This window comes from Muntiacus reevesi, chromosome 13 (assembly GCF_963930625.1).
Source record: "Muntiacus reevesi chromosome 13, mMunRee1.1, whole genome shotgun sequence".
NCBI lineage: Eukaryota > Metazoa > Chordata > Mammalia > Artiodactyla > Cervidae > Muntiacus > Muntiacus reevesi.
Window position 1 is genome coordinate 46,403,927 of NC_089261.1, and position 13,043 is coordinate 46,416,969.

The window sequence follows — 13,043 nt, forward strand, 5'->3', positions numbered from 1 at the left end:
ATAATCACTCTTTGGTTATTTCTAATTGATCCTATTTTTAAACATATTTAATAAATGCATTGCTCTGTCTAGAAACACATTAAAATGTGATTTTTGTTTGTGTGCTTACTTTTTTTACATAACGCTAGTTATCAAATTGAATAACATAGTATTCTGTAGTGCTCCAAAATGATATTTTGCTTAAGAGACTGAGTGAGCTTTCTTGGGTCATAAATATCATGTTTAATATACTTGTCAGCCTACAGGAGACAATGAAACTTGAAGATGTCATTTGAAATCTTGGTATTCTAGGATCAGTAAGCAAACATTTCTGTGTTGTCTGGGACAAGTGTTTTCCAATATAGAACAAATAATGAGGTATTCATCAATAGCGCCTGCAGCTGACTCACCTTGCACTTGGTTACCTTGGTTTCACTAATTACAGTCATTTGTTCTGGGCTTGTCTAAGTGCTAAATGATAAGCAGTTTGTAGTAATATGGACTACAAGAGTGTCACTGAAAAATAACTTGTAGGAAGTCATTTTCTAAAAACCTAAAAAAGCGTGCTCTTGGCCACTCTTGTTTTATTCTTATTATTTATTGGTATATCGATATATACGCCATGTTTCTGTTGAATTTCACTTTTTATTTCATGTCTAGATCTTATTATCTAAATATCATCACTCACGCTTCCCATATTTCTTCCATTTTTGTCTCTAAGGAAAAAAATATGACTTATCATCATTAGAAATTACAGGTAATGAAGGCTTTCCTACTTGGGTTTTATTTTTTGTTACGAATTTCAGAGATTTTCTTTTTTTCTTTTAATATTCATTCTCACTATTTTCCAATTATCTAAATAATTTAGAGTCAATATTTTCCCTCAACATCCTGACCAGTTTAGAAACATCTATCTCAAAGCCCTGTTTGCCAAGAGTCCTACCCTTTACCAAATAATAAAGCGATTTGGGGCTCCTGTCAGGTTAACGCAAGAAAACTCTGTTAAGATGCCTTTACCCATTACTCTTTACATCGCCTGTAATTTTTCACTTCTAAGCTGGGAAGATTCTCTGGAGGAGGGCATGGCAACCCACTCCAGTATTCTTGCCTGGAGAATCTCATGGACAGAGGAGCCTGGTGGGCTGCAATTCACAGGGTCGCAAGGAGTCGGACACAACTGAGCAATTGAGCGCATACACAAGCAGCTGGTCGTGTTGCTGAAGCCTCCATCCTAAGCTTCTCTTTTCTGCTCACAGGTATGGATCTCTTCTCCAACTGCACCGAGGAATGTAAAGCACTTGGCCACTCAGATCGGTGCTGGATGCCCTCCTTTGTCCCTTCTGATGGACGCCAGGCTGCTGATTATCGTAGCAATCTGCATGTTCCTGGCATGGACTCTGTTCCAGACACTGAAGTGTTTGAAGCTCCAGAAGCCCAGCCCGGGGCGGAGAGGTCCTTCTCCACCTTCGGCAAAGAGAAGGCCCTCCACAGCACCCTGGAGAGGAAGGAACTGGATGGACTGCTGTCTAATACACGAGCGCCTTACAAACCACCATATTTGAGTAAGTATTACATAAAAGGCTGTATCAAAGTCTTCCCTTTCAGGAAATAAAGCTCAACATGCCATTCTTCTTCGTAAAAGTAGAATTCAGGTTGTTTTCAAAAACAAAGATAAAAGTGACTCCGGGATGCAGGCAGCACTTTACAATACAAAAATGAATATACTTAACAGGAAGACATGTTCCTGGGTTAGTGGATTAAATCAAACATAACTTCTGATGTTGTTGGAAATATTTTTCAAATGATCTTCATATTTCCTTTGAATATTGCTCACATGTTTACTTGATTTCCATGTGTTTTGAAGGGCTTGTGTAAGGTGGAAAAACATCTCTTGACACAATTCACAGAGAAATTTTGTTTTCTTATTGATATCAGCATTATCGCTTAGTCATCCTTTCCCCATAAAGACATTAAACATGTTAGGCTAAGTTCAGAGTACATTGCAGCCATCAGTTTGATAATTTTGCGTAGTTTAGTAATATGTTGGCATGGATTCAAGTCACTTACCAGAATCAGAGGAACTACATGATGAAAGCATATAAATACAGCAATATTATTCATTTATTTACAACCATAGGTTCTTCTTCTAATATTGAGACTTGTACTTAGCTCTTTCGATTTTGGGACCCTAGTCTCTAAGTGGATTATTTTATACAACCAGTTGAATAACAAATACTTTAGGATTATTTAGTATATTTTATTTGAGGGTCTTTGTAAGGAAATTATTCCATTTGTTCTCTGCTATAAAGGAATCTTTACTTTTTAGTTAATAGTTAAATACCACTGATGATTCGATATTTTGATCAAACCACGTCTACTAATATTTGATAAGAATGGAAATTATAAAAACCAATGAAAAGATGATTTTTATCTTGTACAGCAAATCCAATGTACATGTCATTTTCTTACTTTCATCTTCCAGTGCAAGAAATAAAAATAATGGAACTATAAATTAGAAACAAAAATGAGCCACTGCAGATATATCATTTCTTTTTTTTAATTTAAAAAAAAATTTTTTTTAATCATTTCTTTTATGACTTATGAAGTGGGATGAAAAAAATACTTAAATGGAAGAGAAAACTAGAAGAATTTAGCCCTTTTATGTAAATATGAAAGCCATGGTTTAAATACATGGAGGATAAGGATATGACTACAACTTTGGATATTGATAATAAGAGTTAGTTATTATCTTATGATTAAAAATGTGAATTTGCCATTGAATACATGTATTCTAATAGCAACAATGATCAAATTGTGTATTTAGAAGGATTGCATTCAGTTTTTCAAATTACTTAGGAATACCATTACCCCAGAATGACACAGTATATTAGCATTTCAGAACCAAATAATTATGCCTCTCTATAAATTATTGATATTTGTTTTGCTTCATTTTATAGAGTTATGAAATATGAGGGCACAAATACTGAAAGAAAGTATTTTGTTGAACTATCTAACAAAATCTCTTACAGATGTAATTTGGATGCTAAAGTCCTAATGTTTAACTTACACATCCACATACACTATCATTTAAAGCAGCTTAAATTCAAATTTTAATAAATAAGGACAATGATTCACTCTTTGCCCCTCAAACTAAATTCTGGATTTAAAATTTTACTTACCAAAGTTTTCCAAATTTAAAACAACATATTCTCACTAGTGTTTCACTTAAACTAAGAATATATACTACAGAAATACATTACCAGTAATGTCAAGGCAAAAATTCAAAGTGTATATGATTCAGAGTAATTCAAATGTGTATTTCTAAATAAATATATAATATTTTCTGTTAGCATATATTAACTGGTAATTCTACATTAAATATAGTGAGAAATCAGTTCACCCTCTTTAACTCTGAGTGAATACCAACATTGATGAAGTTTCATTTACATTATAGAACTGAAATTTTGAACATCTATAAAAGTCTTTCTCTACTGACTAGTTTTTCTTTTTAATGTTAAAAATCATGGTAACATTTTTTGTTGATAAAAATTTTAATGCTGCATATATTATAATGCCAGTGTTTCTACTTTAGGAGTCTAGTATTTTCACTTAGATCCTTGATTTCAGGGATTATGAAATATGTTATCAGTTATGTGTGCTGCTAGAAATCAAAGAATGCATGTATTATTTTACTAGGAAAATTAAGATTTTTTTGCTTATTATCCAGACATGTATTATAATCAATTAATTTTGAATAGCAATTTATGTCTTCTGTTTTAGTCAGCTCAGCTCACATTGCTCAAAATTTAGGGTTTGGGGTAAAGTGTGACCAGGATGAAAAAGAAGCAGAAAATTAGCTATTTTGCTGTTTTTACTTATACTCTCAGTTCTTCGTATAACTTTAGTGATATCTGAACTTTTTTTAACTTCCAGTGTTTAATGTCGTCTTAGACACACAGTTATCTTTAAAATTACTTTGTGCCTCTGACTTAATAAGAATAGTCAATTTTATGCTTAATCTAACCATACAAACTAAATCAGAACCATCCATTCCTGGTTATTTTGCCCCCAAATTCACATAGTGGTAGCTGTTAATATGTGTATCATTTATCATCAGGAATGGAAATATTCTCATCTTGTAAATTGAAAAGTGTGTCCCTTATGTTACTAAAGAAACTAAAAATTAGTACTAAATACCTTTTTTAAAATCAGAGTGTTTAAATAATTCTTGAGTAAGCAGTTTTACTTTTGCTAAACATACATTTAGTTTTTAAATGAACATAATGTACATTTTGATGTTAAAAAAAAGTAGCTGTATATCTACTTTTGTGAAGCCCTAAAAAAAGCCTTATGAGGCTAGTACTATCATTTACAAATAATCCCAGGGAAATGGTGATACGCTTAATAATACAAATGAGGTCATTGTCTGTACCCAAGAACTTTCCATTTCTACACCTCTGATTGCTAGAGTTAAAATTACAAGTTGGAGGAAAACAACTTTTACACAAAGTGTGTATATACATGTTTTAAAAATATACTTTGTGTTTCTAAAAAACTACCTGTATTCAATTTTATTTCCTCCTTTTTCAATGTATAAGAAAAGATCCATGAAGAGTATCCATAATGCACTTCATGAAATGGAACTTACTTTTTTTAATCAGGAGTAATTTTGAACATATCTGTTAATACTTAACATCATTAGTCATGAGCTCTTTAGGAGCATGCCTTCTCTTATTTTCGTTATGTTGTAGATTTCTAATACTCTAGTAAGGATCAAAGGAATACACTGAAAGATTGAGAAAATAAATGTAAACATGTAGAGTATGGTCATACGGTGTTTAGATTTTAATCTTAAAATGTTAATAAATTTTAGCTTAGCTTTACCTTTAATTTTTACTAGAGCAATAAAAAATATTAAAATGTAACTTTAACTTTTAATAAAAGTTAATCATTGTTTTCAACACTTGCTAAAATGAAATAAAAATATTCTCTGGAGTTTAAAACTCCTTATATTCTTTCATATGGAAGTCAATAATTTCTTTAAAACTATAGACATGTTATTTAAAGATAACATGTGTTTCAAGTGACATGGTAAGTTAAACATAAACTAATCTAGATAGTCCAAGCAAATAAGTAACATAAAAATAATTTAAGTTCAAGAATATAACTGGAAAAAGTTATATCATTAATGTAATTTAGAAAAGCCCAATATTTAAAATAATTTATTTAATATTGGGGACTTCCCTGGTGGCTCAGACGGTAGAGTCTGCATGGAATGCGCAAGACCCAGGTTCGATCCCTGGGTTGGGAAAATCCCCTGGAGAAAGAAATGGCAACCCACTTCAGTATTCTTGACTGGAGAGTCCCCACAGAGGAGCCTCAGTTCAGTTCAGTTCAGTCGCTTAGTCTGTCGACTCCTTGCAACCCCATGGACTGCAGCACTCTAGGCGTCCCTGTCCATCACCAACTCCCGGAGTTTTATTCAAACTCATGTTCATTGAGGCAGTGATGCCATCCAACCATCTCATCCTCTGTCTTCCCCTTCTCCTCCCACCTTCAATCCTTCCTAGCATCAGGGTCTTTTCAGATGAGTCAGAGGCGCCTGGCAGGCTACAAAGAGAAGTCGCAAAGAGTCGGACACGACTGAGCGACTTCACTTTCATTTCATATTATTTTTGTAATCTTTCTTGCTCATGATTTTGGCTTCACATTTTGACATTATCTCTCCAGATTTTTCTTTTTTTTTTCATCTGGAAGCAAGTATATCTTTCAGTTTAAATCAGCCTAAACAATAGAGTACTAAAGATATAAGGATTTGTGTTTTGGATTTCTTGTCAAAAACATAATCGTTCCCTAAGAATTGAAGACAATTATAAGATAAATGACTAATGAAGTTTCATCTAAAATGTATTTGTGAAATATTTCTTTTATTTGTTTAAAGAATCATACAAAAATAAATTATACTGAATAGAGTGAAAAAGCCTACATTGATATCATGATTTTTTTAAAATCCTAAATCCATGAAATTTTCTACAATCCTAGGACTGTAGGAAACCTTCTATTGAAAAGTATTGCAATTGATTCTGTTTTCATATCAAATAGCATTTAGAGTGGTCCAGATGTGTCAAAAAATCACTCTAGCTGTCTCCTGACCTAACTTTGTTTTTGCCTACTCTGGAGTCCTTTTGAAATTTCAACCCAAATCATACATAGCATAGCATTAAGAAAAAAATGTCAGAATTTAGAAACATTGCATTTAAAATATTGCTGCCACTTTAACTTAGACTTTTCATTGGTGACCATCATTTTAGGAAAATTTCTTTTTGGTATCTATATTATTTCTACCTAGAATTTCAAGATTTTAGTTTTTTACAATTGTAGAGTATATTTTATTGAGTCACGCCTTTTCCAATCCTTTTATTATTTTAGTCTGCCCTCTGAGTGTTGAAGTCAAGAATGTGTAGAAGCATATATAGAATTCAAAATAAAATGACTTTTCTTAGCAGTACAAATTACCCTTATATCCATGTATAGTGTTTTCTTTGGGATTTGTATATTCCTCTAATGTCATAAACATAGCATCACTTTACCAAATATTAAGTTCCACAAAAGGTATTTTTATATGTGGCCTTTTTAACATTTTTGTTTTTTAGGTCCATACATTGCTAAATGAGTGGACATCTTTTTCAATATTTTTTTCCTTTTTTAAAAATGGCTATGTTTGTTTCTGTTCACTTTTCCTTTCAAGTTGTGCTGCATTTAAAAAAAAAATCCTATTTCTGAGATTTTTGTTCTCTCACTAATCTTCATAAAAATACATCTAGATTTGTGAGTCTAATTTATTACTTTTTTAGTTTATCTCTTTGTGACAAACCTCTGGTCTTTGAATCACACCAGCCTTTCTATTTTTCCATTAAATTCTTTTATTTTGTAATTATAAATTAATCTCTCATAGTCAAAAAAGTACTCACCTCAACTCTGTGAGCAGGAAATGTATGATGACTCAGGATCAGAAGAAACCTGACCCTAGTTCATATTCTCTATATATCCACGGTTAGAATTCAATGTTCACTGAATTTTACAATATTGCACTGTTTTGAAAAATGGTAATCTATTCACAATTCATATCATTATTCCAGTTAACTGATGCGGCAGCTGACTGGAATCTTCCCATACTCTAGATAAGTGAGATGTTATAAGATGCTATTGTTTCTTCTCCTTTAGTTGTTGAGTAATGATCTTCCATAACTAAAATGATTTAAAGGGAAAGCTATAAAAATCATCTGAGGCGCAGATATAAAACAGAGTAGTTCATTTTAAATCTATACATCTGGCAATTTCTGTGGACAATTTGCATTTTACTTATTTAGACAACAGTGCTTCTCTTACAGCATGTCATTTAAAAATTTGTGCCTTTGGGTGAAACTAGTTAGTAGCCAATAGTCTCCTGGCATACTTAGACTCATTATGCAACTATGCATATTATAAGTGCAAAGTAATTGTGTGATGGGAAATGAATTAATGGATGAATAAGTTTTATTAAAGTAACCAAGTTTTCTTTAATGCTGTCATCGTATTTTAATTTACACACATGTCTACACACAGTTTTGGTGTCTCTTGGAGAAGGAAATGGCAAACCATTCCAGTAATCTTCTCTGGAAAATCCCATGGACAGAGGAGCCTGGCAGGCTACAGTCCATGGGGTCACAAAAGAGTTGGACACAACTGAACAACTAAACAACTACACACAGTTTTGATATTTCTAGGCAAACTATCTGGTAGCTCAGCGGTAAAGAATCTGCCTGCCAGTGCACAAGATAGGGGTTCGATCCCTGGGTGGGGAAGATCCCCTGGAGAAGGAAATGGTAACCCACTCCAGGATTCTTGCCCGGGAAATCCCATGGACAGAGGAGCTTGGTGGGTCACAGTTCACGGGGTCACAAAAGAGTTGGATATGATTTAGCGACTGAACGACAACAGGCAAACTCTCTTTTTTCAATTAATAAAACATGTTTTAAATTGCTTATATTTCTCTCTAAATAGTGTCTATAAACTTTTATGACGGAAAACAGAGTTTGAACTCATTCAAAATACTGAAATACACCTAACCAAGGTGCTTTGTGAAATATGATTTTTTTTAATACTTTAAGATTTAAAATTTCTTTTGATTTATTCAAAGAATTATATTCACATCCTAAGGAAGAAATATATTTGTTCTTAATTTCTTAACTCTCTTAGAAATTTAATTGCTCCCCTTTCTTACGAGATTTGTAAAACAATACATGTTTTACTTACTAGCAGCTTTCACACATAAGCTCTCATCTTTCACATTTTTTAAAGCTAGTATATTTTCCTTTCTTTGCTCTGTTATAGTCACTTCTTCTTACTTAGTTCCCAGGTAGGAGGTATTTGTGTGTATGTTATTAATTGCATTTTTCAATTCATTGATATATGGTTAAATAAAATATTGAAGGTCATACAGAAAAGACAATTAATAAAACTAATTTATATATTTATTCAATGTTTTACACTGCTTAGTAAGTGATTCTTTATCTACATAAAATCGTTCTTTTTGTGCACACTTTGCGTTTTATTGAATCAACATTTAGCATATTAATATTATTTATATACCTCATTTTATATTACAGATCATTTTCATCCTCTTTCTTATTTTGTACATTGGAAGTAAATCCATATAAAGCATTTGTCCATCATGTGAGCCTCACAAAGGAAGATTATCAATTAAAATATAAATAGAATTATCAATCAAAAGAAATATCTACTTGGGAAATTTTCCTGCCTCATCATTCTGAAGATCATGGGTCAAAATTTAAATGCATTAATTTATAAATATATTGTATATAAGTCTGGAATTTACAAGTTCAATTGCTTATAAATATCATTAAACATTGTTCAATACTCAATGTGCCAGACTTTTTTTGAGTGAGTCTGCGTCTTCTGAAATCCTTTTAATAGAAATTAGATAGCATCATTTAGACAATGTAGTTTAGAAACTGTTTTGAACCATAAGGTTCATTTTTCAAGATTAGATAATACTACTGAGTCAAGACTAAACTCAGCATAATGTGGATCCACTTAATGCTTCCCAAATAGCATTAATAATAATAATCTTGGAAGTTTTATGTTAAAGTCCAATAAGACTCCCTAATTACTGCATTAATGATTTCTAATAACCTACATCAGTTTAGGTGGGGAAAGTATAGAAGATTTGAAAGATTGAACCCAAAAATGTAATCACATACAAAATGACATGAATAAGAACAAGTCGTAAGGTATAAAATTTACAGGAAAAAAAATCAGGTCTTTATTTCTTATTCTTTGGTACAATACACAACTTTATGTTTATACATTTTATCTAGGCACTTAACTTCTAGGCACTTTTTTCTCCTAGAGATAGATTATTTTTAAATGTAGGGATTAAAAGATTATATGTGAACTTTATTTCAATAAAAGTTTTGTAATCTGTACTTTAAAGCGCTATCTAAAATCATCAAGCATAACTTTTAACTCATTGAGTTCAACAAGTGATTATAAATATATTTTCTGTGTTCTATTTTCATGATTCTGTTGTATGGATAGTTATGCATATATGTATCCCATAGAGAAGCATTATATTTTTAATTTAGGTTTAATTTTTAATTGTATCTATCAATTTCCAGAGAAAGAATAAACAAGGATTGTGCTTAACATAAGAGTAAATTTATTTAACTAACTGCTACTTCATTATCATCAGAAGCTATTAGCATGATAATGTAGTGCTTTTTGAGGAACAGATGAGTGATACAATCAAGTTTGGTTGTTCCTTTATTTTTTTAAACTACTAGATGTACTTTTGAGGACCAGTTTATATTGCGTAATGTAGCGAAATTAACCATGACTCTCTAGAGAAATTAGATGTCTATATTATAAGGAAGACATTATTTTTACTGCTTGTAAAAATGTTGTAATCAGTAGGGCTTTTTTTTCTTTTTTACTGTTGATGTCAACTAGAATCCCACACAAGATTCTAATATCACTTGTGTTGGATGTTTAACTGTATAATTTACACAAAGTAGAAAATTGACATTTGTTTGTCATCAAATATTCCAAGATTCATATATATGCCAGTAACTATGTTTCAGCTGAAACTTGCATAATTACTGTATTATTCCATAAAAAGCATATTTGTAAATGTTTTTGTCAGAAATTTCCAAAATAAGTGTTTGAAAGGTAAGAAAAACTTAAGCCTAGAAGTAATGCATAAACAAACTCATTATCAAATGTATATTTCCTGGATTATATTGTTAATCATCCTGGGTAAAGAAATAAGGTAGGGTGCTTCTCTTATACCTAACTAAACACTGTTGGGCTTTGTCTCAAAGGGCAGCATATGATAGGAACTTTTTGAGTCATAAATGGCGACAATAGATAAAGTATACATAGCAAGATGTCTTGATGATGTACACTTGATGGTGTATTTAAGATAAAATACTTCCCGTGTAGGTTTAATTGAAATGGTGGTAGGTCCTCAGACAAGAAAGTTAATGTTATACTTTGACAGTTGCTATCAGTTTATTTTTAGAAATATGTAGAAAACCTAGAGATTGACCTATAGAATTATTGTACTTTTCATCTTTAATAAATCTGATGCCAGAACTAATCCCCTTGCTATGAGTAGCAATGTGGCTTCAAGTTTTATTTACCATAGAATTGTTGATCAGACGATTGCATTGGAGGTCATGAATCTAGATCTGTCCTCGGGGAATATATCTTGGTTCTTGACTTATCTCAGTCTTTTTGATAAGAACAATGGTAACAGAGAACAATATTATGTAGAACCCATACATTCTGCTAAGTTATGTTTTTAAACATTTGAAATGATGGATAATTTCAAGCTTGTTCAAAAAAGGAAATAGTTTACTAAACTCTCCACATTCTCCAGCTTAAACAATTATCAATTCTTGGCCAAATTTGTTTCATCCAAAAGCTAAATACTTCCTCTTCACTCAGATTTTGTAAAGCAAATCCAGAAAACTTACTGTTTAATCCATAACTATTTCAGCAGATTTACTAAAGTTTAGCATAACCAGAAGAATACTCTCCCTCCTTGAAAATTTTCTTGCTATTGTTCATTGTCTGGTCATTGTTCAAACTTCCATAATTTTCTCATAACTCTTATTTGCATTTATAATTAATTTTATTCATGATTAAAGTCAAGTTTGTTGATGGAAACCCATCTTTATTTTAAAACCTTGATTAATATATGATATGTATATTGGACAGGCACGGCATGCACATCATACCCATATAGAAAAGTACAAAAATCACAAATGGATAACTCCAGAAGTTTCCAGAAAGGGAACATTCCTGTGTCACCTGGAAGCACATTAACTGAGTACTGAGCCTAGTAACCAGAACATCACTGGCATCTCAAAAAGTCCACCATTCTGTCCCCTTTCAGTTACTACCACTCACAGAGTTACCTAGACAAAGATTAGTTTTGTCCTGGGCTCTAGCCAAAGATTAATTTTTCCAGTTATAAAATTTTATATAGTTTGAATAAATAGTGCAGTATACTTGAGTTAACTAGAATATAATAGCTAGTTATTATCTCTGATAACATAGGGAAAGCAAATATAGCTAAAATATATCAGTGTGTAAGCTAAAAAGACAATTTACTTAGGATATATTCTCCTTGGATATGATTTCTCTTACTATCTTCGGAGTTCTTACCACATCTAGTATTTTTTAAGTGCTTGATATATCTCATTATTCTTCTTATTGAAACATAATCTTTTGTTAACTTTGTGGTGTTTTACAGAAACAAATATTTAAATATGTTGACTTGAATACCAGATTATAAAAACAGAGTAGAGAAATTGAAATGTCTCTGTCTCACATTTCTTTGAGTCTCGATTAGAAGATCGTTGCAAACTGGAGACAAAGATGCTTAAAGGAGATTCTGAATAAAGTAAAGAGATTAACATTTTGGAAAATAGCATATCTGAAGAGAATCTAAAAGGTTTGAGGGACTGCAAATTGAGAAGAAAAGGGGATCAGTAACAAAGCAAATGTTAAGTGTTTAAACAAATATGACACATATAAGATAGTGATCAGTTAATCTGTTTTTATTGAGAGCAGAAAAGAAAAAAAAATGGATCTATATTGAATCCTGAGAGATTTAAATGACACGTTATGGTAAATATCCTGACGCTGACATTGATATTCGCTCCTGAGAGATACGGAAACATTACCTAGAAAGCTTTACAAACTACAAACGTATGCATATGCCAACTGTGATTTGGTGGAAGAGCATTTCTAGTCCTGTGATGAATTCCCGCAGAAGGCTTTTCTAACACAGGGCCTGGTTGAAAGGAGTGAGGGGATGAGGTTCAATTTTACTAGGGGAGAAAAGAAAGGCAGTTGAGAAAGCCCATGCTTTTATATGTTTCCTGCCCTTCCTGTTTCTACGTAGATGACTTCTTCTCTTTTCTACTTTGGAATTTTGGAAAGGAAATATTTGGTTTCTTAAATCCTTTTTTTCCCTCTCACACATGAAATTGAATTGAACGATTAAATGTCCAGGAACAGAAATTAAGAAATCATAGTTTTAAAAGGAAACTTGGGAAAATAATGCAAAATCTGAGTATGAAAATGTCTAGTATATTTTATGTATGTGCAATAAATACCATTGGGTTTGTCTATTAAATGCATGTATTATGACTTAAAGATTTAAGACTTCATATTATATAATAATAATTTTTAAAAAGAACCCATGACTATAGATTTCAAATATCTATATGAAGATATTTTAAATGTCTTACTTCATCAAATATTGAATCTTTTCTTCATTGAGTTGGCTTGTTTCTCTCATAATAAGAATTTTCCACTGTAGGTATCATATTTTCCTCTGTTGAGCAATTTTAAGGAAAACCCTTGGTGTTAGTTCCTATGAAATGGCTCACAAATAAAATGAAACATTAGTGATTCAAGATCAAGTTGCCTACTCTCCTTAAAGCTAGTAGTGGTATATGCTTTCTTAATTATTTTGGAAGATATAGCAA

At 31.8% G+C, this 13,043-nt stretch overlaps 1 protein-coding gene across 2 annotated transcripts in view; it reads left to right on the top strand.

The window, feature by feature from the left end:
- The window catches only part of PCDH10 (protocadherin 10), a 42,599-nt gene that overhangs the window by 12,615 nt on the left and 16,941 nt on the right, over positions 1 to 13,043 (top strand). Inside the window, exons 4-5 of one of the 2 annotated variants that reach the window (XM_065904753.1) lie at positions 1,236 to 1,541; positions 8,628 to 8,886. In XM_065904753.1, the coding sequence (XP_065760825.1) occupies positions 1,236 to 1,541; positions 8,628 to 8,668 (347 nt within the window). In that variant the 3' untranslated portion in view covers positions 8,669 to 8,886. Of the gene's footprint in view, positions 1 to 1,235; positions 1,542 to 8,627; positions 8,887 to 13,043 lie in introns of those variants that run through there. The other variant, XM_065904754.1, reaches the window with a different exon arrangement.